Source organism: Phacochoerus africanus, chromosome 2 (assembly GCF_016906955.1).
Source record: "Phacochoerus africanus isolate WHEZ1 chromosome 2, ROS_Pafr_v1, whole genome shotgun sequence".
NCBI lineage: Eukaryota > Metazoa > Chordata > Mammalia > Artiodactyla > Suidae > Phacochoerus > Phacochoerus africanus.
Window position 1 is genome coordinate 167395795 of NC_062545.1, and position 27637 is coordinate 167423431.

The 27637-nt window shown below is 53.4% G+C and overlaps 1 protein-coding gene across 1 annotated transcript in view; it reads left to right on the plus strand.

Moving 5' to 3' along the window:
• The window catches only part of SMAD3 (SMAD family member 3), a 125378-nt gene extending 99088 nt beyond the window's left edge, over positions 1-26290 (plus strand). The window contains exons 4-9 of the mRNA XM_047767135.1: positions 1094-1168; positions 4588-4638; positions 13594-13806; positions 16365-16502; positions 19131-19275; positions 21715-26290. Of these exons, the coding sequence (XP_047623091.1) occupies positions 1094-1168; positions 4588-4638; positions 13594-13806; positions 16365-16502; positions 19131-19275; positions 21715-21838 (746 nt within the window). The 3' untranslated portion in view covers positions 21839-26290. The remainder of the gene's footprint in view (positions 1-1093; positions 1169-4587; positions 4639-13593; positions 13807-16364; positions 16503-19130; positions 19276-21714) is intronic.
• Positions 26291-27637: the final 1347 nt, after the last annotated feature.

Genomic DNA, 27637 nt, shown 5'->3' on the forward strand with positions numbered 1-27637 from the left:
ACGGAGGAGCGGCGGCGTGACCCTTCCGCCTAGCCTCGGTGCAGTCATTTATTTTGGAAGCGGAAATAGCAACGCTGTGTTTCTCTCACCACCCTGGCGGCTGGGGCTGAAGTTCAGGCAGGATCCCCGACAGTCTGGGGGCTGCAGAGGTGGTGGGGCGAACGGGGACCGAGGGCCGGGCGGCGTGCGGAGAGCTGGCCCCGTAAGTAAGCCCAGGGAGGGTCACGGTCTGGGAGGGCGGTTTTATTCTGCAGGGAGCTGTGGGCTCCGTTGTCAGAGTGCAAATGTTTTTAGAAGCCCCTCATTTACATGCAAATAATGTGTGAATCACCAGCGCTCCGGGCGTCCAGGAAAACTTCTGGGCAGCACTTGGCCAGTCCCAGCGCAGGGACCTTGGCTGGGGCAGCGATGTACCGTCTGGTTTGGCTGAGCCTTTCCCCCTGAGTGAGCTCACTGTGCTGAGGTTGACCGCAGGCCTGTGCGTGTGGGTCAGAGCATTAAGAAGAGACCTCTTTTACAGACCCCGCCTTTCAGGTCCTTCACAGGTGACGCTGGTCCCTAGGGGGTGGGTGGCCTACTGTTGATTCAGCAGAGCACAAGGAGAGCTAAGTCGGGGTCTGGGGGTCATTCAGAGAGACAGATCGTGTCTCCACTCTCTGGATCCTGCATCCTACCTGGGGAGCTTGGACATCCCCTTGAGAGATGGCAAACAACGATGGCTCTGCACAGGGGCAGGTAGTAGAGCTGGGGGCAGTTTGAGGTGTTGCCCTTCAGAAGCCAGAGGCTGAGGCCAGTCCACAGCCTCCTTGAAGAGGGGGTCTTAAACCTGGCCTTGGAAGCTGGCGAGAAGTTTTGCCAGCAGAGGCTCTAGGGATGGGCAGTTCAGACTTAGGTGTAGGGAAGGTGTGATCAAGGGCAGTGATAATCCACAGGAAGCAGGGAGGTGAAGGGGCATGAAGACAGCGGGATGCAGGGCTCCTAGGCTCAGACTTCCTCAGCCCAGTGGTGTGAATGCGTGACGACTTTACAGAGGGCCTTTTAGGAGCCAAACCACAGAGCCCATTTATTGAACCAACTCCCTTCTGATTCCCAGAAACCCCACCCCCGGGCTACCTGAGTGAAGATGGAGAGACCAGCGACCACCAGATGAACCACAGCATGGACGCAGGTTAGAGTCTCAGGGGCTGTGCTCCTGATCCTGAGTGCCCGGCCCTCCGTCTGTCCGTCCGCCTGCCCTCTGTCCGTCCCTCCAGTATTTACAGAGCAATCACTATGTGCCCAGTTCTGGGTTAGAGGAAAAACTGGGGTTGCTCACAGTTCTTAACTGATGAGACAACCAGTAGGCCAGCAGTCACTGTGCCATCTCATATATGCCCTGATGGAGACGCCACACGGCATCAGGGGCACAAAGCAGGGCCACCTAACCCAGCCCAGAAGAGGGGTGTTGGGAGGCCGAACAACCCCTTGCAGCGTAGGTGGGTTTTTCTTGCGTTGAGTTCTGGAGGTGTACAGAGTCTGACTGGGTCGTCAGGGCAGGCAAAGGGTGTGCCAGGCAGAGTGGCGCTGGGGTGGCCAAGAGCTCAGTATGGCTGGAGCATATGCTTCTCTGGGGCAGAGAGAGAGAGGCAGGAGGGCGTGTCACTCAAGGATCCAAGTGAGGCCCGGGGCTGTGGGAGTCGCTGCAGGCTTTAAGCAGTCTGGCCCTGTGGGTGCCATTGGCAGGCAGCAGGTTGGAGAGTGGGCTCCATCACTCGAAATAGCTCAGGAAAGTGGGAATGGAGGTGAGGTCTTCGCCAGTGGCCTTGGAGGCCCTGAGGCATCTACTTTTGTGTGGTGACCTAATGGAATCTACGCATTCCTGCTGTGAGGGCCGCAGCCCAGTTGTCTCCAGATGTTCCTGCCTCATTCGTTATGGGACCCAATTGGCTCCAGACCAACGGCTTCTTGAATTGAACCCCAGCTGCCACATCGCATGTGCACTGTGTTGCGTGTGGCTGGGTGAGGAGGAGGGAGCCAAGCAGATGTTCTCTCCGGATGACAGTGGGCATGCCTCGTACACACGGAGCTGCCAGATGCCGAGGGGCCGCCTGCCCTGCTCACGGCCCAGAAGAGAGCAAGCTCCCTCCTGAAAGAAGGATGCAGGAGACCTTCCTCTGCATTGTAAACGTGGTCACTCAACACCAGCCTGGGCATGGTGGCACTTTGGGGTGTAGCATACACACCCCTACACTGAGCTGATGCGTGGCCGACAGTGTGAACCCAGTTGGAATGCCCCGGAGACCTTCCCATGTTCCACGGCAAGTGACCGCTGTTGGCTCGCAGCTATAAAGGCTGGCATAGGAAGCAGGCCAGCTAAGCAGCATCTCTGAGACGCTGACTTTCTTCTCCCTCTCCCCTCCCCTTCCCTCCTCCCTGCTCCTCATGTTGGTGGGATGACTACAGGCAAACCTCTGAGATACTGTGGGTTCACTTCCAGACCAGGCAGTAAAGCAAGTCACACAGATCTTTTGTTTCCCAGTGCATAGAAAATTATGTTTATATTCTACTGTAGTCTATTAAAGTGTACAATAGCATTATGTCTTAGAAAAATGTACACACCTCAATTTAAAAAATACTTGACTGCTAAAGAGTATTAACCATCCTCTGAGCCTTCAGTGAGCCATGATCTTTTTTTCAATAGCAACATCAAAGATCAGGGATCACAGACCACCAGCACAAATATAGGTATAATGAAAAAGTTAGAAATGTGAGAATTCTCAAAATGGGACACAGAGACGTGAAGGAAGCCAATGCATCTGAAAAAATGGTACCATTAGACTTGCTCGACGCAGGGTTGCTGTGGACCTTCACTTTGTAAAAAAGGAAGCCCCTGCAAAGCACAGGAGAGCAAAGTGCGCTGTCACAAGGTCGGCCTGTATTGTTAAGTTCCTGGGCCAGGGATGGAGCTCGAGCCACAGCAGGGACCTGAGCCATAGCAGTGACAAGGAGTCCTTAACCACTAGACCACCAGGGAACTCCAGTACCCTCATTGGTCTTGTTTCTCCCCCTTCTCTTCCTTCCTTTCTGCCCCATCGTCTCCAGCTTTCCCTTCCTCTGCTCCTTCCCTACGTGTACCTGCAGGATTGTGGACATTAGCGATTTATGGAAAGTGGGCCTGGGCCTTGTGCCCTCCAGCCAGCCATGGGTGAGTGAGTGAGTGTGGTCCCTGCTCTTCACTCAAACCAGTCCAGTTGCTCATGGACTTGGCTCTCTTGCCGGCGGAGGTCTGGTAGTATCTCATTTGGGGCCCAACGATCACCTTGTCCAGCCCCGTGTCTCCCCTAACACACGTGTCCATTCAGAGCAGTGGGAAGGTCCCACTGCCTTCCTGGGGCTCCATGATTCAGGCCAGCATGAAATAGGAGACCAGCACTTACTGAGCACCTACTGTGTACCAGCCGTGGTGTAGGCATTTTTATATGCACCGTCTCACTACATTCCCGCTATTTCCACCACAGAGGGTATTATCCCCACTGATACCTGAGGGGAGAAGACTTAAGGCTCAAGGAAGTTGAACCACTTTTCCAAAGCCCCGTGGCTGATCTGCGGTGGCCCGTCTGGACCCCATGGCAGATTTGGAAGCTTGGTTTTTCCATGACTCTTGCACATCCCCTGAAAAATGGGGTGCTGGGGTGACAAAGAAACCCATCCTCCTGTGTCCTCAAGGCAGTTACAGCTGAGTTGCAGAGCTGACTTCCGTTAACAGTTCAAGGCAGCATGAGCTTGAGGCTCAGCAGTGTGGACTGTCAATTTCAGGGGCTGGAGGGCTGTCAGTAAATAACTCACTCTCTGGAGCCCCGTGGGTGCAGGGACAGCGGAGGGACCAGTCCAGTGTTGCTCTGCAGAAAAGCAATCCCTTGGTTTTCTGGAAGGCCGATGCCACGTGGGTTTTTCCCTTTTTTCTGGGGGTCTGTGGTAGAGTGAAGGTAATAGAACAGGAAGAATTGGGCGATTTGGACTTCTGCCCGTGGTAGCATCATGTCTTGCATAAAATGTCAGCCTGGTTGTTGAGTGCTGGGCAGCGTGATGCGTTTGCTGAAACGGCGGCGGGGGGTGGGGTGGGGGGGGTGCGCGCGGCGGCGGTAGGGCTGCATGGTATTTGCAGGTCCTGAGCAGCTAAGAGCAGGACTGGTGATATCTGAGCTGCTGCAACCTCACCTTCGCCACCCGGGGCTTCTAACAGCTGGGGAAAGTGTCTTCTCTGCTCCTTCTGTCCCTGGGGGCTCTCAGTAAATGGGGCAGGGCAGTGGGGGTCTGTGCATCCAGTCTGGGAACACAGCAGCCCCGTGCTGCGGGCTTGGTTAGAAGCATGCAGTCGTAGGAGAGACTCCGAGGCCATCCCTCAGCCCTTGGTTCCCCTCATGACGAAGCTGGAGCCTGGGGAAGGGAGAGCACAGGCCAGGACACAGCGTTCGGCCTTCTCCTGGACCGGGACAGCTTAGCCCGGAGTTTTGTCCCTGCCCCACCTGGATGCAGGCGCTCTGCCATCTGATCCCCTCAGACCTAGAGTCTTTTCTGAATTCTTGCAACTGTGTCTTCACCTCGCAGGTTCTCCAAACCTCTCCCCGAATCCGATGTCCCCAGCACACAATAACTTGGGTAAGTAGCTCCTTGTCTGTATGACTTGAACCCTCTTTAGCTGCAGCCCTGGCTGGTCGCTGGTGTGGGGAGGGGCCCTACGGGTGATCCGACCCCTGCCTTCCGCTCCTAGCTGCCCATCAGGTTTCTGGTTATATTGCTTCTGGAGTCACCCACAGAGCGGGAAACCTGACAAGGGACAGTGGTGGCAGGAAAGACCACCGGGTATGTAGTTCCCCTGGGAGTGGGGTGGGGCGGTTAGACACAGTGAATGAGAAAGCCCTGGACCGTGTGCACAGGAGACACGAGGGTCTGTGGTTGCGAGCATCTGTATGTGGTTTGCTGCAAAGCCACGGCAGCGGTGCTGACTGCAGCCCTGGCTTTTATGGACTTCCTCAGACACACTTGGACTTGATCTGAGAACTTCATCTGACAGTAATGTCCATTTTACTTAAAACAGCACCATATAAGGAATTTGCCAAAAAAGCAGAGTTGCCCATAAGCTCCCTACCCTGACACAACTGTTCTTGTTTAATCATGGTGTGGATGTTGGTGGATCAGGCAACATGTATCTGTGCTCTCTGAGTTTATAGTGCACATGCCTGTTTCCCTCTGTCTTCCCGTTGTTACTTTGTCAACACGTTTCCATACGTAGATGCCTCGTTGATCATCTCGCATGATCTCATGATGTTTTGGAGCAGCTGGGCCATCATTTCCATAAGCTTCTCTCAGATATTTGGCCTCTGGGTCGTTTTTCTGAGATTCACTTTTCTGGTCCAGGAGCATCCTTTGGCTCCAGTGTGGGGCCTACGGGAGGGCTCAAAAACAAATATTTGTTCAGTTTTTTTTGAGGGGAATTTTTAATGGAACAGTCTGGTAGCTTCAGAAAAATGTGAGTTTGATTTTGTGTCTCCCTGTATTGCTGGGCTGGGGTAGTTTGTGGCTCAGGAAAAGAAAGAGTTAATATCCGAGCTTGGTGAGTCAGAGTGGATTGGCCTGGCTTCTGTTCCCACTTGTTCCCAGTCCTTGAGTGATAGCATCAGATGAAGAAAGTCATCATTTGGCACATGGGGAGCTGCTTGCAAACCTTTTAATACAGGCTGACAAGTGGCAGTGTGAAATGTGACTTTGGGGGATCAGTTTTAACATCTTTGTAAAATAATAGGACTGTGAGTCCTGGGCTTTGCAGAGGGAAGGTCACGTTCCCAGTGCGAAAGGAGGATGGAGTTACTCAACACAAACTCTGAAGGCTGGAAGCTGGGTTAACCCTTGAGAGTTTAAAGGCCATGACTGTGAACTTGACTCTGGGCTTTCAGTTTTGGAGGCTGAGCCCCCTCCCCCCACGGTGGCCGTGGCTTTCCTTTCAGTTGACAGACGTCAGACCTGGTGCTTGACTTGGCAGCTCCACGGCCTGACTCAGTGGTTCAGACTGAAAGTGGTCCCAAGTGGGTACTCGCTGTGAATGCCCCTCAGGGTTGTGGGGACCAGGACGACAGCACGCCCTGGAACCTGGCCCCAGGGCAGAATGCCTGGGTGACACAGTTCTCCCTTCTTGCTGCCCTGTTCCTCAGCCCCTTGTCTGAGGGTCAGAATCCTTAGGCCATGTCTTGCAAAGGAAGAACAGCTTCTAAGCCTAGCGGGCAGAGAAGTGGTGCCACTCTGCTGGGAAGATGTGACTTGGGGCGGGGGACGAGTCAGCTGACGAGTCAGGTTAGGACTCACGGTGAGACACGAGTGCTGACAGACCCAGCTTCCTCTCTGCTTGACGAGCCCTCAAACCCCCACTTCACTGTTCAAAACTGTTGGTAGGGATCCATATCATCCCTTAGCCTCTGGCATCATATCTGGAAGGGGATGAGAGGATGGTGGTGACGATGGCAAACTTTTCTTGAGAACTCACTGTTTACCGAGTGTGGTCCAGGGTGCTCCATGCCTGTCCACGGACTCTCCATAAGGGCTGTGGAAGGTGGTGGTAGCGATTTTTCATTTTAGGGAATGGGAAACCAAGGAATAGACTGGTGAATGAACTTGTCCCGTTGGCACAGCCAGCAAATGGAGACGCTGGCTTGGAACTCAGGCTTTTGGCATCCAGCGCCTGTGCCCCATGTGCAGCAGGACTTGCCTTGCCAGGTCACTTAGACCAGCTCGCTCCTTTCTCACTCAGAAGAACGAGGCTCAGAGAGGGCACTTATTAACTTAGAGCTGGGAACAGATTGCAGGTGGAGGGCCTGGTGTCCCATGTCATCCCTGAGTGAGAGCCCTGCCTGCTTGCCTGTTTCTGCCTCACTCATTCATTCCCGGGGAACTTCCTGCCCAGCCCTGTGTGCCAGTCCACGTGGGAGAGTTCAAGGAGGCGTCCCAGACCCTGACATCAGGGTGCTTTGGGCCTGATTGGGATACATAAGGCAGGACTATACATATTTATAAAACAAGAGGTAGGTGCAGGTAAAGTACCCTGAGGGTTCAAAGGAGGTAGTGGTAGCATTCCAGTGGGAACGTCATCCAAGGGTGGCCCGTGTCTCGCGTGTATTCAGATCCTTAACCCACTGAGTGAGGCCAGGGATTAAACCTGCAACCTCATGGTTCCTAGTCAGATTCATTAACCACTGAGCCATGACGGGAACTCCTGATGATGACCTTATAAGGACTCATCTGGCCATTGTATGGAGTTTCAATTCTTGAGGAGATTGCTGGAGGCTCCCTACCCTACTACCCCATGAAATAACCCTCTTAGGAAGCTGTTGTGCTGAAAGAGGTGGAGGTGAACCCTCTGTAGAGAAGTGGCGGCGGCAGGAGAGCAGAGGGCGTTGGAGAGCATCATGGGCCTGAATCAGCGGCAATTTACTGACCAGCTTTAACCAGGAAGATGCTGAAGCGTCTTCACTGAGGCAGAGCCCAGGGAGATGGGGTGGGGTTTGGGGTAGAAGAGGACAGGGAGGTGCTTGTGCTCACCTGTGTCCAGGGGATGGTCAGGAGAGAGGCCGGGGCTGGACTGCATTTGGAAGCCATTAGCATATGTGACAGCCCAGCCCAGGTTGGGGTCAAGGAGACAGGATTTTGTCATCAAGTGAGTTTTGGAAGGCCTGTACTGTGCCCCCTGCTGGGTCCCCAGGGAGCTCACAGTGTGAAGCCTCTGAGAGTCCTACGGAGTGGAGGCCTTTTTGGTGCAGCGTTTCTCATGGATCCAACACAGTGGGAACACTTCCCTTACGATGCCATTGACTGTCCCTGTAGAACTCACTTTGGAAACACAGGCGACAGATCGGCTGAGGTCCAGGGCATGGCTGAATTCTGTGCAGACCCAGCTCCAGAAGGAAAGAGGGCTGGAGACAGACTTATGCCCCCCGCCCCCCAAGAAGAGCCTGAGTGCTGAGGATGGGCTGGCAAAGGCCTGAGGGAGGGGAGGTGCTGAAGGACACAGTGGGCAGGTCCTGCAGAGATGCAGAGTGAAGCGTGAGAGGAGAATGCTCCAGGAGTTCAAGGGCAGCCTTCAGAGAGCAGATGTGGGGAGGCATGGGGCCTGAGTTGGGCAGCCTTGGGCTGAAGGACAGATCAAAGGTGGGGGAGCGGGGGCAGCACGAAGCTGCCACCTCTGCATTTCTCCTTCGTGGCCAGCATGTCCCAGACAATAGGATGCTGACAGGCTAACAGCAAGAGTTCTCCCTGGAAGAAAGATGGGGCATCTCAGGACACCTATTATTTCTTGTAAAGAGATTATGGAACAAAAAGAAAGCAAGTATAGTGCATCTGGTTCCTTCTTCATTTCCTTCCCACTCCAGGCAAAGGAGGGAGCTGCGGCCACAGCAAAGCCGCTTGTGGTGCCTCGTGGAGGAACCCGAGTGACCAAGAGCCAGCTCAGCTTCTTGCCAGCCATAGGCTCTGGGGAGACCCCGGGGCTTTGTTTTGCAGGGAAGGAATGTGACCAGGTGATGGTGCTGTCATTACACATCATGCTGGATGAGTCACCTGGAATTTCCGAAGTATTTAAGTCAAGGATTGGGGCACCTGGAGGGGAAGGAGGGGGAGGGAGGCGGGGAGAGAGGAGGAAGATAACGAGCTAGATCCTGCCCATGCCTAAGTTGTTCTTTGCTTGAAAGTGAGACATCCTGGGAGGCGCCTCGACCAGGGGAAACGAGGTACCAGGGAGTGTCCCAGGGCGGGCTGTGAGGGTGAGGTTTCCCTGAGGGCCTCGGGCCAAGGCTGCCTTCCTCTACTGCCAGGAGAGGGGACCCTGGTGGCAGGGTAGCGGGAAGAGCCCCGGCCCCCGTTACAGGTCCGACCTGATCCTAGGCACCTCAGCTGCAACGTAAGGCCTTTTCTGAGGCCTCTCTGGGCTCTAATCTTCCATGAGCTGGGGACACCACAGGCAGGCGTCTCCATGGCAGGAAGTCACACTCTTGGGGGCCCATCCGGCTTAGACTTTGCCACTGTTCTTGGTCTCAGGAAATCCATCCTTGGTTGAAAGGGCCTGGGGTCCTTGCTTATGTGTGATTAGGTTTGTTGGCTGATCCTTAGCGCATAGGTTGAACTTGGTGTGCAGCTGCTGGGCCTGCGGGGAACTAACCCTTTCAAGGGAAGGCCTTGGGCATGTGCCATCAGATGCCACTCCAGGCTCAGACTCAAGGGGTGAGAGGGTGCTTTCACAGCCACCCGAGCTGGGCCCTGAGGCTTGACCCCGGGCAGAGGAGGGGGATGAGCCATCCAGGCAGAGGGCATAGCGAGGGCGGAGACACAGCCGTTTGTGCTCTTCCGTTCGCCTTGCAGCACCGGTGCTGCTGGTCTTTGCCCGCTCCCTGCTTACGGAATATGGTAGAAACTTAATTTCCCCCTCTGGCCTCCCCCACTTTCCTTTACCGGATTTGGATCTCTTGCACATGTTTTTAATAGGCATCCCTTAATCCAAGTGTTGCCTTCTGGGTTTTATTCTGTTTTCTTTTCCTTAAACAAAACAGAAGTTCTGTGCCAGCTTGGAATCCGGCTCAGAACTGAAGCCAGCCAATGTGTTAGGCTGGCAGGGGGCCAGCCATGAATTAAGTGCCCCATGCCACTTGAGGAGTCTGGCCGACACCACACCGGTGGGGACTGGGGGCCCGAAAACGGCTGGAGCAGGAGGTTCTTGCGTCTCCAACACCTCTGCTGCAGGAAGAGAGATTAGCACAGACTCCACAGTCTGGCCGAGAGCAGAGCTTGTCAAGGGGAGGCCTTGGGCACGGCCATGGGCTGCCACTCCAGGTGTGCCGAGTCCTTGGCCTGGAGAAGTGAAACCACTTTCCTTTCGGGCAGGTCACCTTACCCCTGTAGAGTCACCCTCCCCAAGGAGCCTGAGTGTGGCATATGTTCAGGTTTTTGTTTTTGTTTTTTTTTTCCCCCAAGAAGCAACCTTAGGTAAAATTGCTTCTGCATTTGTTGGGCAACTCTTGAAACTGGGCCTGGTTGGCTGGCTGGATTGATTGATGAAGGTGGGGAGTAGCCACCTGACAGGTTTCTTTTAAGATCTAGAGCCCAAGACCAGCTTTGTTTCCCCTGAAGAACTAGTAAGAATTGTCTGTCCACTAACCAGAGCCATACTTTGCTCCCTTTTGCCTTGTCTGCTAGGAAGCTCACAGCCAAGCTGAGTGCACTTTTAGTACTATATAACTTCATGGTTAGCCTGTTTACAGTCTTCTCGTTTCCAGAGTCCTGACTTTTTCTTTTCTCTTGTATTGAACCATGATGTAGATAGTTGAAAAGAAAAAATGAGGCCATATGTGCAGTTTAAAAATAAAGTGCTATTCAAGGCAGAACCCAGAGGTGGTGACCATACTTTGGTCTGCAGCTCCTCTTGCAGAAGTGCCTTGAGAAGGTGCTGAGGGGTGATGGGAGGGAGAGCGGTGAAAGGCAAGGCTGACTTTCTGTTGCTTGCAGACAACAGTAAGTGCATGGCTGTGGCACCGCTCCTGTTCAGTCCTGCTTCTGAACATAGGTCAGCTCGTCCAAACAGCACTCTCTGAAATGGCAGCTTGCAGGCTCTGCCTTGGCCTGACTGCTCTGCTCCCCAAACTAGCATCTTCTTAATTATGTGTCAGGCTCCTGCCTCTGTGTTTTCCACAATACTGTTCAGTGCCTGTTTGTGAGTTGCAAGGATGTTTAGAATAAGGGCTCAGATCTGCTTGGGAGGGCCTCCTGGGCTGGGAACCTAAGCCGCTCTCTGATTCAGAGACACCTCGAAGCCCACGCTTCCCCAGAATGTGGTTCCAGCCCCATGTTACCCATGAGTGGCCTGCTGGCTTTTGTTCTTTTGGCGGGTGGGTTGAGTCAGTGCTCCTGGGAGCCTAGTTTGCTCTTTTCTTCCTGGACTAAGCCCGGGGGTGCTGGACAAGGCTTTACAACTTGGCTTCAGTGTACTTTGCTGGGGCAGCCAGAGGCAGCCCAGATCAGCCACAGTTGCTGCTTCAGGGTGCCCCATGCCGGATCTATGTGGTCTCCTTTTAGTGGCTTCCAGTACACTGCAGTCAGTGTTCAAACTGGGCCACTGAGGCCAGAGAGGGAGGTCATGTCCCTAAAGTTGCACAGCAAAGTCTGCAGAGCCTGGTCCTGGGCAACAGCCCTTCCCCACTTGCCCTTAGCCCTGACATGTTGCTGGACCACTTTGAAGGCTGGGATTTCTTAGCTGGTGGTGATGGGTATGTGTGTGTGTGTGTGTGTGTGTGTGTGTGTGTGTTTTAAGGTTTCCAAAGCAACATAGCTCACATTTTAGTGACCACATTGTTTACAATATAGCTTATCTCACTGGAATGTTAAGCATCAAGCAAAGCCAGAGCCGGATGCGGCTGACGCTGCTCAACAACCCAGCTTCAGGGGCACAGACCATGGTTGCTCCTGCCCTGCCACATCGCCTTCCCCATTTAAGTAGCTTGGACCCCCTGCCTTCCCTCCTCTTCCCTATACCCCTCCGGCCAAAAGAGAGAGGCAAGGACCCCTTGCCCCCCTTTGGATGGAGGTCGGGACAAGAACAGGACATTCTCAAGTTCCTATAACCAAAGTTATCACAATCGTTGTTAACACCATGTATTGAGGGCTTGATGTGTGTCCTGCGCTCCGTATGAATTATCTCAGTCCAACCACAAACAGTGCCCGATGAGAAAGGAGATGCTCCAGTCGGGTGGCCAGGAGAGGTACGGACACCAAAGCTCAGTTTGGCTGGCTTGCTCACCAGCACGCAGCAGGTCCGTGCCAAAGCCGAATGTGAACACGAGTCTGTCCAGCCTTGAAGCTTGTGCTCCCTGAGCTGGTCAAACACCCAGGACAGTGATTTTCAACTGGGGCCTATTTTGCCCCCAGAAGATGTCTCTCAGTGTCTGGAGAAGTTTCTTACAGTCGCAGCTGTAAGATGGATGTATGTTGCTGGCATCAAGTAGGCAGAGGTTTAGGATGCTGCTGTTGCACATCCCAGAACACACAGGATCCCCCCACCCAAGGAAAGAATTATCGTGCCCCAAATTTGCCAAGGCTGAGACCTGATCCAAGTGCCCTCACCCTCCAGCCAACTCTTCACAGCATGTTGAGTGCAGGGGTGTCACCGGTCCGCAGCCCTTCCCCTGTAAGCCAGCCTTCTCTTTGCCCTTAGATGGGATCATGGGCGTAGACCCCAGAAGATCAGGGCCATTTTGCCCTGCAGGGGAACTCAGGCCCCTCCTGGAATAGCTTCTGCTTTATTCTTTCCTGGGCTTTTACACACTTTGTGAGGTCTGGTGAGCTGAGCTTAAGTTCTCATGGGTTCTGGCTCTAGGAAGTTGCCTGGCCGGTGGTGACACGGGTCTCGGGCCAGTGCTGACTTGGCATGGCAAGCTCTCCCATCCTCTCACCAGCTTCCAGAGACACGCCTGAGTAACCATATACGCAACTCTCCATGTATATGTAAGAGCCAGAGTATGTGGTGCAGGCCAGAGGGCTGAGACCAGAATGAGAGCAGCAGACTCTGATTCACCAACAAACAGGGGGATTCGAGGAGGCACAGGGCAGGACGTGGCCCCGGGAGCAGGACAGGGCAGAGAAGAAGCTGGAAGGGCTGGGCTGGGTGCTGGGGAGCCCTGTCAGAGGGCCATGGCACTAGTGCAAGTGAAGAATGATGAGGAGGGACCCTGAGGTGAGAAGTGACACAGAGACGGGCAGGGGTACCCGGGCAGGTGTGGAGCCCAGAACAACTGGAGGTGACAGGAAGGCTAGGGCGTCCCTGGAAAGGGAGGTGTGGCTTCGTGTGAGGGGGAAACCTCTACTTCAGGAGTTCCCACCTCTTCTGAGAAACAGAACTGCCCCCTCCCAGGATGGCAGTTACTCTGAGGTGCCCTTGACTGAGACCACAGGCTGACCGCTAGAAGTTCAGAGTTTCTTTTAGGTGAGTTTTTGTGTTAGCCTCCTGGTTGCTCAACATCTGGATACACTTGGAGGATAGTTTCTATAACAAGAGGCAGGAACCGGGTTCACTCTGCAGATGGTGCCTGGCGCCTGTGTGGTCTTGGACACCAAGCGCAGCGCAGACCCCAGGGCTGCAGCAGCCTTATCGTTTCACAGGCTTGGACGCTGCTGCTGGACAGGAGTTAGCTTTGGAGGGGCGGAGATCAGCATGGGTTACCTCGGGGACCTAGGAAGAGAGGCAGGTGGCGTGGCCTGCCCGCGATAGGCACACCCAGCCTGTCCAGTGTGTCTCTCCAGGGGCTTGGCCTAGCACCTCCCTGAAGACGGCTTCAACCTGAGGCCAGGCCAGGCAGGGCAGGGCCTTTGGTAGCTAAAGCTAAATGAAAAGTGCTTCTCCTGCCACCTGAGTATTTTGTCCCGCTGGCTGCTCCTGCAGGTTTTATCCAGTGAAAGGTATGAGGGTGGGGAGATTATAATGCCCTCTGAGAGGTAGGGAACAGTCTTCCAGAGCAGCCAGCAGACCCTGTCCAGGGGCACGGGGCCTGGGGCGCCACTGACCCAGGGGCTGGCCTGTCTCCTCAGACCTGCAGCCCGTCACCTACTGCGAGCCGGCCTTCTGGTGCTCCATCTCCTACTACGAGCTCAACCAGCGCGTCGGGGAGACATTCCACGCCTCGCAACCGTCCATGACCGTGGACGGCTTCACCGACCCCTCCAACTCGGAGCGCTTCTGCCTGGGGCTGCTCTCCAATGTCAACAGGAATGCGGCCGTGGAGCTGACACGGAGGCACATCGGTGAGAGGCGGTCGAGTTTCCCCCACGACACCCCAGACCCCCAGCCCAGCACAGACCCCTCCAGAATCCGCCACCACTGTGCTGGGCCTCCCCCACCTCCACTCCTCCCCCAAAAGCTCTCTGTCACCTTATTCAGGGGCCAGACAGGTAGAGTTTAGGTTGCTTGATCATTCTCACCCAGAGACAGAGATCATCTTTGAAACTTTGAAAGCCACGAGGGAAGATGCTGGACTTTCTGGAAAAAGGCAACTGTGTAATTCTCCTTAATAAAAATACCCTTAAGGGGGAGTACCCGTCGTGGTTCAGTGGTTAACAAACCCAGCTAGGATCCTTGAGGACTCAGGTTCAATCCCTGGCCTCACTCAGTGGATTAAGGATCTGGAGTTGCCGTGAGCTATGGTGTAGGTTGCAGACGCAGCTTGGATCTGGCATGGTTGTGGCTGTGGCATAGGCCAGTGGTTACAGCTCTGATTCGAGACCCCTAGCCTGGGATGCAGAGGGTGCAGCCTTAAAAAGACCAAAAAAAAAAAAAAAGAAATACCCTTAAAGTACTGATAAGTGGGTAAGTAGATAGTCCTGGAAAGATGATCTTTGGTTTGTTCATTTCACACAGGATTATCCTAGGAACTTAGAAGAGGTAGAGAGGCAAGTATTGCCCACTGCTGGGTACCACTGCTGCTGCCACTCTGTCTTCCAGCACCCAGCGTGCGGTAAAGCCCAATTAGTTTAGGGAAGATTGAAGCCTTGCTGTGTTGCTTTGTTTGCTCATAAAATCATGCTAAGAGTATTCCCAATGTTGTGATCCAGAGTCACCTACAAGAGCCATGGGGATGGTATGAAGATGGTTGGTATTCTGAAACATTGCTCCATATGCCCAGGGTGGCCAAAGGGGCTCCAGGGCAAACTCGGGAGCCAGGTAGGGCAGTGGGCCACATGACCCAGAGCAGCCCTGCTCTTGTTTGTATTATATATTGGGCCTTCAGAGATGATTCATTCGGAGAGAGGATTTTACAGTTAAGACAAGTTTGGAAGCCACAGGCCTGGGCCAGGGTGCTCATGTTCCAGGGAAGACCCTGACGGACAGGCAGGGAAGGGCAGAGGCCACACAGCAAGTGTGACACAGTCAGTGGCAAAGAGTCCCTGCCGCTGAGCCTTCATCCTTCCCAGACAGCCTCCCCATTTGTTTTACTTTTTAAAAGATCCTGGATGGCATACACAGGTGTTTACTCACTCACTTTACACTTTTCTATATTTAAAATATGTCAGAAATTATCAAAACGAGAACAAATGTTTTTGTCCTTTGGGTCTGGGTCTTTCCACCTGTGCCTCTGCCTCCTGATCATTTTTTTGGGAGGGGGCCGCACCCATGGCATATGGAAGTTCCCAGGCTAGGGATCAAATCAGAGCTGTAGCCACTGGCCTGTCACCACAGCCATGCCAGATATGAGCCGCATCTGACCTACACCACAGCTCACGGCAACACCAGATACTTAGCTCACTGAGCGAGGCCAGTGATCAAACCTGCGTCATGGATACTAGTCAGATTTGTTTCTGCTGAGCCACGACGGGAACTCCTCTGCCTCCTACTCTTGACTGACATAACGCTGGGGCCCCCCCAGTGGCCCCCAACTCTGCCAGCACCCGGTGTCTGTGAGACGCCAAGTCCTATAGCACTGAACCAGGAAGAACTGGGGAGTGGTGGTGACGAGGACAATGGTGGGACAAGGAGGCAGGCCTGTAGTCAGCCCCCTGGTTTCCATCCCATTTGACGTTGCGCCTGTGAAATCTGGCTCCGTTCTCCAGCCCTCCAGGCCTCTCCCCCCAGGAGCGGGAACAGAGACCTTTCCAGGCAGGAGAAGAGAACATCCCCTGGCTGAGCAGAGACTCATTGTCAGAGGGTTTATGTAACCACTTGAATTGCAGAGCCAATTTAAAAATAATTCCTGTCCATCTGGAGTGGATTTAAGAGATGAAGGGAAAGTAAATGATATAAACCTATGGAATGTTTTAGAAAAATGCTTCCAGGAGAGAAAGGTACGGGGGCGGGGGGGCATTCATTAAGTCATCCCTGCAGTGAGGGGCTCCTGGGGTATCTGCTGCCTCAGGAAGAGCTCTGCAGTGACTCCGTGAATTTCTGAATCTTGGAGAGGGTCGGGACCTAGTAGTAGAAGTAGCAGGAGCAGCAGTTAATGCTTGTCAGGCCCTTACTGAGTGTCTTAACAACAACCCGAAGAGGTGTAGGTAGTATTATCCCCATCTTACAGATGAAGAAACTGAGGCTTAGAGGCTGAGTAACTTGGCTGAGGCCCTGGTCAGTGGCAGGAGCTGCTGTTTAGGCTTAGCTGTGCCCTTTGCTCATCACCAGCCTCCCCAGCTTTAGGAACCCAGCATCACCCATCACTTTTGATGGGTTTAGGCTTGGGCTCTGGTCCCATTTGCCTGGTGATGCCAGCAAAGAACCAGTCACCTGGAGCATTGGCTGTAGCTCTCTTCAGCTGGTGCCAGGGCCACTGTGTGAGGACCAAAGGCCTGGTCCAGACTGACCCGAGTTTCTCTAGGGCGAGGCGTGCGGCTGTACTACATTGGAGGGGAGGTCTTCGCAGAGTGCCTCAGTGACAGCGCCATCTTTGTCCAGTCACCCAACTGTAACCAGCGCTATGGCTGGCACCCAGCCACCGTCTGCAAGATCCCACCAGGTAACGCCACCTACACACCTACCCCTTCCCTGAGGTCCTCTCCTCCAAGGCACATGCCTCGGATGCGGGGGAGGTTTCTTCTTACCTTTTCTCCTCAGTGGTGTTTGCATGGCCAATCTGGAGGTGCTTCGCTTGATTTTTCTCTGTGGCTTGCTCTCTCACTCTGAGCTTCCTGAACCTCTGAGGAGCAGATGCAGCATCTGACAGATCTGCCTCTCACCTGTGGGTACCTGCTCATTGCGTGTGTGCAGAGATGCTCAGGTGGTGTGCTGGCTAGCTTCCCTCTTTCCTTCCGCCATTCCAGATGCGGAGCTGGAGGGGAGCAGGAAGCCCTGCTGCTATCCCCACAGACCTTACCCATCAGCTCAGTGTACAAGGCAAAGATACAAGTGGGTTTAATACAAGGAAGGGTGCTAATCACCAAGTAGGCAGCACAGGTAAGGTGCTCTTGGATCTAAGGGGGAAAACACATTGAATTATTAGGATGGATCAAGGAAGGCTTCTTGGAGGAGAAGGGCTTGGGCTGGGAAGGATGGGTAAGTATTAGGTGCACAGAGGGATGGGGTGGGGACCGTGAGGGCATTCAGGCAGAGGGAACCTTATGGGCAAAGGCCCAGCGGTGATGGAGGGCAGGGCACGTGTGGGCAGCACTCTGGCTGCAGCAGAGGCCCTGTAAGAGACAGTCAGGGATCATGTTTTGAAAGTTTGATGGAACCAAGCCATGGAAAGATGTAAGAAAGTTTTGTTTTTATTTGGGGGCCCTGTTGAGGGTTGAGTCGGGCTGTGAATCCCACTTGTACTCCAAGAGGAGTCAGGCTCACCCCATAGGGTGGCTTGGACAGGGCCAGGTCTGGGTAGAGGACCAGGCAGGAGGTGATCTTATCCAAATCCTTTTCACAGCAAAAGCGGAGGCAGAAAGCCCCCGCGAAGCCCAGGGCGGGCAGCCGTAGAGCATGCAGTGTGCCTGGCTGGGAGAGTGTGTAGCTTAGGTTGTTGCCTGTGATGTGTGTGTGTGGCATGTCTTCCTGCCTGCTAAGTAGCAGGTGATGCTGGAGAGCAGTGGGCCACTGGCAGGGTCAGCTTAAGAAGGAAGAGTCTGGGAGTTCTTGATATGGCTCAGGGGTTAAAGCCCTGACGTCTCTATGTGGATGTGGTTCAATCCCTGGCCTCAATCAGTGGGTTAAGGATCTGGGGTTGCTGTGAGCTGCAGTTTGGGTCACAGGTGCAGCTCAGATCTGGTGTGGCTGTGGCTGTGGCCTGTAGCTCCCATTTGACCCTGGCACAGAGGGAACTTCCATATGCCATAGGTGCCTTTAAGAAGACAAAAAAAAAAAAAAAAGAAGAAGAAGAAGAAGAAGAATGCAGAGTCTGAGTTGCCTAGCGATGCTGTTTCCGGGATGTCACATGGTTGTGTTAACAGAGCACATGTCTATCTCGGGTCTCACTTAGTTCCCTCCAGTAACCCTAGCTCTACAGGGGGAGGCATGTTGAAGAGACAAGTTCAGAGAGGTTAAGCCACCTTCGAAGGACACACAGCCAGTAAGTGGCTGAGCTAAGATGAGCCTATTGCTGCGTGCTTCTTGCTGCTTGCTTGGCAGGGGGCTGGAGCCCACCTTTGACCCTGCTTCACCCCGCTTCCCCTCAGAGAAAACGAGAAGAGGAAGCCAGGCTGCGTTCTTGACTTTGTGCCCATCCCTTCACCCCGCCCTCTTTGTCTCTGGTGAGGGCAGAGCTGGCTGCGGTGGTGGTTGTTAGCTCATGGAATGTCAGAGCTGGGGGCCTTTGAGGCCAGTCTCTCCTTTACAAGGGAGACACAGGGCTTAGAAGAGAAAGTGACCAGCCCAGAGTCACACAGCAAGCCGAGGGGCCCAGGGTGGCCCATTAGCAAGTGTCACCTCAGCTCACCTTTTGGGCATTTCCAGCATGTGCTTTTTGTCTTTTATTTTTCCGGTTGACACATTCCTGGCACACAGGCAGCAGGACTTCAAACAAAAGATTTATTATAAACTTTATGTGTGCCTGTCTCTAGTTTTCCTGCCTGGGGAATTAGGCATACACCTTGGCTTTGCTGCGAATGTCACCTTGACCCAGTCTTGTGCCCACAAGGCCAAATGTGGCCCAGACCTCTTTTTCCCTCCCGGCCCTGGCAGAGGTGGCTTCGTCAGAGAGGCTGGGGTGGAGGGCAGCCAGGGACCCTCTGCAGAGCTTCCTGTAGGCACGGCCTGCCTCTGGCATTCCCGCCATGCAAGAGCAGGGGCTGCTGTTGCCCAGGCTGTCCGCCACACCCCACACCACCACGGACCTTCTGTTCTCTCTGTTCCCTGGAGTCTTGCCTTGGCCCCTTTGCCCAGGGCAGGGCCACCTCTCCCCGCCCATCTCCCTTGTTCCTGGGCCCACCTTGCTAACTTCCTCAGCATTCCCACTCTGGGGATCGGAGCCTACAGGCCAGTGTTTAACTCCCCCCTCACCCATGTCAGCTGCGTCCACTTCAGGGCGGTGATGGCTTCAAGGACAGGGAGTGGGAACACTCATCCAGGTGAATGGGGGGGCACCTTCAGCCTGGGGAGGGAGGAGCTCCAGACAGGGGTACTCTCCATGCCCACAAGCGCTGTTTTGTTCTGTTGGCAGGATGCAACCTGAAGATCTTCAACAACCAGGAGTTTGCCGCCCTACTGGCTCAGTCTGTCAACCAGGGCTTTGAGGCCGTGTACCAGCTGACACGGATGTGTACCATCCGCATGAGCTTCGTCAAGGGCTGGGGCGCCGAGTACAGGTCAGGGTTGGGGCACCTGGACAGCGGAGCAGGGGGCTTCCCAGAAATGAGCTAGCCTGGCCCTCACCCTGAATAGCAGAGGGGCCAGGGATCAGTGGGCAGCTGAGCCCCACTGGGTGAGGAAGGGCTGAGCAGTGCTCGCCTAGCACTTGACTTTCTCAGGCGCTGGATGCACACAGTCCCATTTCAGCCTCACTACAACCCTGGGCAGGGACATGAGCATGGTCCCCTTCGTACAGATGAGGGAACCAAGGTCTAGGGAGGGCAAGTCACTTGCCTGAAGTCACATCATTTGTAGAAAAACTGAGCCTAGAACTGTGCCCCCTTGGCGTCTTTCTCCTAGTTGGCTTTGGGCAGCTGCTTGTACAATGACCCTCCCCGGGGAGTTGGGTCTTCATCCTGGAGTTCCTTCCCTCCTCTGTGGCTCCATCTCTGACCGGAGCGACCCTCAGGACCTAGGATATTAAAACTGAGAAGCAGGGAGGGGACGAGGAGATTTGATAGCCCTACAGGAAGATATCTTACTTGCTCGGAAATGATTTTTTTTTTCTCATAATTTCAGACAGTGGTTTCAACATGGCACTGGTTAGGGGTCTCCCTGGTCTGCTCTCGAGTTTCTCAGACTGTTCTGGGGTGGGCTTCAAGAATCCTATTCCTTTTCTTCCCACACCTGGACAGGAGTCTCCCAAGGGGCAGGTCTGTGGGCCCAGCCCCCTGCTATGTGGCAGACACAGAGGTACCACACGTCAGCTGGAGCCAGTGTCTTGCAAGTTACTCTCCCCTTCGCTTCATTTTTCCAGATGTTTGGAATCCATTTTGTTTTGCAGTCATTCTGCACCCGAGCCAAACCCATTTCAATATTGGCTCTGGGCCACCGTTTATAATGAAATCCAGATGAGCATGACTTATGGAAAGTCAGATTCTCATTAGAGGATTTCGGTCCATAAAATTCTCCTCTTTCATTTACCGTATTTCAGCTGCTGTTCCCTGTGTCGGCCCCGCAGTGCTGGGGGACGTGGCACCTTGGTCTCTGGGGTCTGAGATCTGGGATGAATGACCAGCGCAAACGTTCCCACTGGTCAGCCCTCAGGAGAACTTACAACCCAGTTACATGGCCTGAGCTGAGCCCAGGCCCAAAGGCCCAGCCTGAGGGACCCTTTAGCCTTGGCTGTAATCATATAGGCAACAAGAATTGAAAGGTTAGAAAATTAGTCTTGTTTTGAAGCTGGGGAAAGGAGATACTTAAAGACAGACTCAAGGGAAAAGAGCCAGAGGGAGGGAGGCCCAGGTGCTCTTTACCACTCAGACTACAGTCCGGAGGGCCACACTTCGGCACCCAGGTCAGGCAGGCACCGCAGGGCTGAGCCCAGAAGCCCATTGCTAACCTTCCACTTGGGCGAAGCGTGGCCAAGCAAGGATGCTGCTGCCCTCAGGCCTGTGGCTCTTGAGCTGGGTGCAGCACCACAGTGCTCCAGCTGCAAGTGCTTGAGAAGTGGCCCCTTGCTGGCAGAAGCCTTTCCCTGGGGGCACTGTGTCACCACACAGGACATACGGCCAGCACACCCAGTGCTGTGCAGCCCACGTCACTGCCACCTGGCAGCACGGTGGAGCAGCCTAACTGGCTGTGCGGCCCCTTCCCAGAACAGTCTCGCCTTCCTTCTGCCTCCTGGGCCAAAGAGAGTAAGGTTTCATCCCTTCCTGTGAGGTGGCCGAAAGCAGGGCCCAGGGCCCAGGCCTCTCACCTCCAGCTGGCACCGGCGCCTCCAGCCTCAGCAGATAGCCTTTGCTCAGGAGGCCTTTGGGAGCTCGCCTGCGAGCTGCGTCATCAACCAGCCCGAATTTAGACAAAGTGCTTTGGGGAAAAGAAACGTGTGGTGTGCCTCAGTTTTTTCCAGTAATTGTTCCATGGCTTGCTCTGCTCGTAAGATTTTCCAAAATAAGGCCATAGATGGGAATTATATCAGCACATCGGGGACCGACGGCATGTGGACTCTGTCGGCGCTTTGTAAAAAACACCCCTCGATCAGACAGACACACGTCATCGTGGCCTGCTGGGGCTGAAGGCAGGGAGCTGTAGGTGTCTGCTCAGGACAGGGGGGCCAGGGAGACCTTTGCTTGGGCTGGAGCTTCTCCACTGGGGGCCCATCACGGCAACCGGTGGGCCTCTGGGGCACCCTGGAATTTGCCTTATGTGTTTCTCTTTAAGGGCCACCTCCTTCTCCGATCTACTCGGGGCCTTTCCTGTTTGGCAGAGTCTGGCCTGGCAGTTTCAGCAAGTTACTGGCACCTCCTCCAGGGCAGGGTCCAGCAAGACAGGCCATATCCCTGGCTCTGGGAAGAAGATGGTCCCAAAGCAGGAAAAGGGGTTCTGACTTGTATGTGTGGGCTTCTGGACATTCTTAAAGTCTCCCAACCCACCCCTTTCCCTATGTTTTGCAGGAGACAGACTGTGACCAGCACCCCCTGCTGGATTGAGCTGCACCTGAATGGGCCATTGCAGTGGCTTGACAAGGTCCTCACCCAGATGGGCTCCCCAAGCATCCGCTGTTCCAGTGTGTCTTAGAGACATTGGGTGTGAAGGGGGTGGGTGGGGAGGGTGGGCTCGGGGAAGATGGCTGTGGAGGAGGTGGAGAAATCAGAACTCTATTCACTGTGGTCAAGGAAGAAGACATTTTTCTCCCTCAACCAAAGTGGCACCAGCCTGTTTTCCAAAACACAAAAGCAAACCCGGAGATGGATTTTTATGAATAGCTGTGTCTGCTGAACACATCTTCCCTTTGGCCCCAGCTTGAAGGGCAAGAAATGGCTTCTGCTCTGGCGGCTCGAGCAAACAGGTGGTATCTCACCACCTGCCACCTCCCCCTGCCTCCCCCCCCCTTTTTTTAAGGACAGAAACTGGGATGTCACTGTCCAATGGGAAATGGCCTTCTGATCAGGACCGGAATGTGGAATGGGCCTTGGGTGCTCTAGGCTGGGAGAAGCCCGCAGGGGTGTGAGCACACCTCAGGTCCAGCCCTCTTCCCCCACTGAGCATTCCTGAACCCCAGCTGCAGCAGCAGACCCTGTAACCTGGGGCCTGGACTGACTTGGGGCAGGGAGGGGGCTTGTCTGTCTCTATCCATCTCAGAGCGTACTGATTACAGTGAGCAAGCAAGTGTGGTCCCAGTGTGCAGAGAGATGGTGGGAAAAGCTGGTGGGACACCAGTTTAAAAACGCTCTTAAATTTGTCCTCACTTTCAGCAGTTGGAAAGCTCTGTTGAGGCTCAGTGCATATGTACCAGAGTTTGTATCATCAGCCTCATATGAGAGATTTGAATTACGTCAAGTGTTTCCATGAAGGAAGAGGCAGTCATCCATGATGGTGCTGGGGCTGAGGCAGCACGCTGGTACCCGGATCTCTGGTCACCTGTAAGAGTTCACTCCACATTCTCACATGCTCAGCTATATTGGTTGATGTAGTCAGTTGCATTAATTAAATGAACTTGATCATATGTTCTTTTAAACGTTTGTTTTATATTAAAAAAAAATCTGGATTGGCACATTGACTGGGACACAAGAGTGGGACCCAGCAGTTTCTCTCCCAAAGTGAAGCTTTTCCAGGTTTTGTTGAGAAGACACCTGCCAGCACTTTGGGAAGCTGAAATTAACAGAAGCAAATTCACCAGGAGGGAGAGATCTCAGGCCAACATAGGCAGATGAAAGGGCTATTAAAATTTTTTTTTTTACACCCTTGAATATTGCAGGCTTGGTGCAAAGAGGTCTGCCATCTTTCCCCTGGGATGGGAGATTATCTAGCTCACAGTAGAGGCTCATCAGTGACAACTCTAGCAGTTATATGGTGTAATAAGTACTGCTCTCAGTGGCAATTAGTGAGAAAACTATTATAAATTATTTCAACTGGAAAAAAAAAAGAGCCCTCTTTTTCTGGCCTGTTGCAGAATACAGCAGACGAAATTGCCACTTGCCATTGGTACTTTATTCTTTGCTGCTGTTTTTGTATGAAATGACTTATCCCATATTTTTGCATGGATTTCTACCAGGAAACATTAAGGGATTTCCTATGGAAGTCTTATCTTATTCCAGGTGAAGGGAAGAAAGCATCTACTTTTGGCAGGTATAAACCTCAACTGTGATGACATTTCTGAAGCTATGTGGAGATGTTGGGGGGTGGTTCCTGCCTCACTTGCAGGATCCTAGGCCTGTGATGCCCTAGCCTTGAGGTTTCCAGGTAGGAGAGCTGCTCGCCAAGCCTCTGGAGGACACAGCAAGAGACAGAAGGGGCCTTTTGCCAGTCCTGGGCTGGTCTTCGAGCAGGGCTGTTGACACAGAGCCCAGAGACAACTCATAACCCCTCATTCCACTTGAAAGAGCTGGATACTGTAGGTCTGAAGTTCGTGCCTGGTGTGAAATGATCGTGGACTGCTTCTTACAGATACAGGAAATCATCTGAACCTCCTGGATGTATGTTCCTGCTCCTGGTCAGGTCTGGGACTCATGGTATGAATTACTATCTCATTTTGGCCTGGACCAGAGCCACTATGGTGCCCCCTCTAAACGCCAGGGGCAGCAGTCTTTGAGGGTCCATGTTCTACACCTGCCACGTGATCCCGAGGGCTTCCTACGGTGCCCAGCTGTCCCCCAGGTACGTGGAAACTGGCTTCAGGTACAGCCCGATTTGGATGATCCAGTGGTCACATCTGGCTGCATTTGGATGGTGTTGTAGAATCCTTAGTGCTCAAAGCTCCTCTTATAAGACATGGACTTTTAGTTCTGTGTTTTTCCAAAAGCTACTTAGGTGTCCCTTTTTCTTTCTAGGCTAGACTGCTGGAGCAGGATGCGTGAGAAAAAAGTGAGGAAACCTACTTTTAGCACCACTGAAAAGGAGTTTGGTTGTACCTAGCAGTTAGGACCCGGCTTCATTCCCATCGTAGAGGCTTCGTAAGCGGCTTTGAGTTGTGTAATATTAGTGTCCTTCAAGTCATAAAAATAGTTTTAAAATCCTATTGCATGAAGGCGTTTATACGTTAAAAAACTTAAAGGACAGTCGAAAGGGCAAGAGGCAATCAGGGCAGTTCTCGGGGGGTGACCGTGGCTGTTGGAGAGCATTTGCAGTGCAGGTGTCCAGGCTGTACTTTGTGCCTTGTTCCCCAGCCTTGGGCTCCCTGCCAGGCCACCTTCACTGTGTGGCTTGTGCTGACACTGACCTGAGAGGAGCTGTGGTGGGGGGCCTAGATCCTGGCCTCAGCACCTCCTGGGAGCCGGCTTCTATTCCCTTCCCTCTCCTCCCACTCCCTCCCCACTCCCAACTTTAGTGCTTAGAGCCTTCCAGTGCAAGGAGGTAGCCGGCCCAGTGGCTCGGGTTCCAGGCCTGTGCTGGCACATCACTCCCCTGGCCACCTTCCTGGCAGGCTGCAGAAGACCTGACATTTTGAGACAAGCCCCGAGTCAGGAGCGGGGACTTTGACTCTTCTTTTAGGAAGAAGACACATGAGGGCAAGGCTGCTGGCAGACTTTTCCATTGTCCTTATGTTGTCCGTGCTGTATTTTTTTATTGACCGTGGTGATTATTTTTTTTTAAATCATTGTTAATGTATTGGAATGAGCTGTAGCACACATCTTGTGCTTAGTTTGTTTTCATCCATCTCCCTCTGGCTTCCTAGAGTTTGGACATATTCCAGGGCTCAATGCTTTTACTCAAACCGCAGAAAAAGGTTTCCTTGAAGTAATGTGTGCATGTCGTGCATGTATGTGGGTGGCTTGGGGAGAAGGCAGAGCGAGGATTTCATCCTTAGCCCCAAGCTGCCATTTCTGAGGCTCCAAGAGGGTCGCTGCAGGGCCAGAGCTCATATTTGGCCTTTTTTTGTAGCTCTTACAAGAAGGGAGGGACAGGGATCTGCAGACTCCTCACGGGACCAGTAACCAAGGGGTTACCGGTAGCAAGTGAGGGCACGAGTTTAGTTCTGGACCCTGTGTCTTACTGTGTGACTTTAAATGGCAGTGTTGGGTGCGTTCCCAAAATCCACACATCCCCACTTTGCTGGAAGAAAACCTCAACTTTGCTAAGTTGAACTGTTTTTCTTGGTGTGGTGTAGATGTTCCCTTCCAGAACCCCTTCTAATAATCGTCCTTCAGGAGCACCAGCCACTCCTCAAGTGGGTGGGAAATCAGAGAACTGTGCCCAAAAGGGTACACAGCAGTCATGAAGATGAGGCATCTTGGCTGGAAGAGCAGGGAAACGCCTCGGTATTCAGGCAGCCTTTCCGAAAAAATACAGCTATCACATAGAAAAAGCTCGCCTAGAGTGTAAACTGGATTGAGAAGCGCTCTCAAGTGATTCTGTAATTTTGTTTTATGCTGAAGTAATGTACCCTCGAGCATTCTGGTGTTTTTATATTTATGTAATAATTTCTTAAAACCATTGGAGACAGATACTATTTAATTTTTTGAAGACAGTTGGAAGTCTCTCCTCCCTCCCAAGGACAGTGGCTGGGAAGAGCTGGGGCACAGCCAGTTCTGAACGCTGGTGGCGGGGACAGTGGCTCGGCCTCTGGAACCACCAACCCAGACTGGCTTACTGTGCGGCAGCGTGTGAACACAGGCAGCTCTGGGTCAAATACAGGTGCTCCCGCAGGGGTCCTCTGAACCAAGCCCCTGTCCCTTCCTAGGGGTGAGAACTGTACCCAGGAACGGAGCCACCTTCCTCCAAGAACCTCCACTTACTCACTGCTGCTGTTGCCACGAGGCTGTTCTGTGCGGGACTCCTGGCTGGGTGTGTGTTTGGGTGGGGAAGGAGCGTGGAGGATGCTGATGGCCTGCCCTTCTCAGCCAGCCTGACCTTTTAATACCTTTGTAAAAAGCATGTATGTATTTATAGTGTTTTAGACTTTTCTAACTTTTTGTATCTTAAGAGCAGAGCACCTGTTTAAGCATTGTACCCATTGTTAAAGAACTGTGTCCTCTCTCCTTCTCTACCCCCTGTTAAGTGCCCTTCTAATAAACTTTTCATTGAAAAGTTGCTGGGTCGGAAGCTCGCTCTCATTCTTGCTGCCATGCCTGGGTGGAAAGGGAGACTTTAAAGGGCCCAAGGAGCTTCAGAGAAAAGGGCCTCCAAGCCCACATGCACTCTGACCAAGGAAGTGCCTGGCCACCTCCTGCCATGCCCCTGCTGCCCCCGTGTACTCACCAGGAGCAACACGTGGTGCCAGCCAGTCCCTCATTGACAGCAGGAGCCTCCGGGTCTGATGCCCCCCAGGTGGTGTGTCTCCCTTGCTTGCCCCCATCTCAGGGCTGCACAAGCCCCAGTGGCTTGGCATTCATTTCCCCTATACTTAAAGGTCCCACCAGATCAATCCTGCCACAGGCACGGAGGCAGTTTCAGATTCTTAAGAAGTAGGTTTCCACACTTTCCAGCACCAATGCCTTAGCGCCTGTGAAAATCCATTTTAAATTCCAAACTCCCGAGGAGAAAGAGACTCAAAACTCTTGCCTTGGCTGAATCATACACTGACCCCAGATGATGTGGATTAAGAAACAGGATGACATGAATAAAAAATTGGAGGAGGAGGATGGAAGGGGGCTGGAATACTTCTCCAGCTGGGCCACTTCTACAGCAGTGCTCCGTCCCAGAGGTACAGCCCTTCCACTACCAGGGGGAGGCATGTTCCACAGGAACAGCACCTGTGTGCCTGTGGGCTTGGCCTCCATGAACCAGATCAAATTCCCACTTTAGTTATTATTTGGCCAATTCTATCCTCCTGCCCCACCTCCCCCAAACTACTTTCCCCAAGGTTTTACCTAGTTGATTTCTCAGCAAATGACTCTCAAATCCATACCTCTAACCCAGTCTGTTCCTTGGGCTCCACAACTTTCTAATGCCACTGTTAAATGGGGTCCAAAACAACACCCCCCCAGACGGGGGTCATCCTCTACCTTGCTCATGCAAGGTCCCTTTCCTGACTCCCAGGGCTTATCAGGCGCCTCCCCCTGGCCTGCTGTCCCCACTCTCCAAGTTCTGAGCAACTTGATGCATTTCTCTCCCTGCTCCCACCACCTGTGCAGTAGCCCCTGCTGATCAAGTCTCTTTTTGGAAAGGCCCTGAATGTCCGGGTTCTCCTTCGCCCTGTCACATCATCTCCTCTTTCCTCGGGCCTGTGCCTCCTCCCTCCATGCTGCTATTCCCAGACCACTGTATGCACTCTGGATGTTACTCCCTGAGCGAGTGTGTCTACCTGTGTGATTTCAAGCCACAAAAATGCTAAGGACTCCCAAATTAGCATTTACAGCCCACACATCCAGCCCAAGCCTTAGACCCATCTCTGACAGCCTGCTGGCTACTGATACAAGTACGTCCAAACAGCTGAAA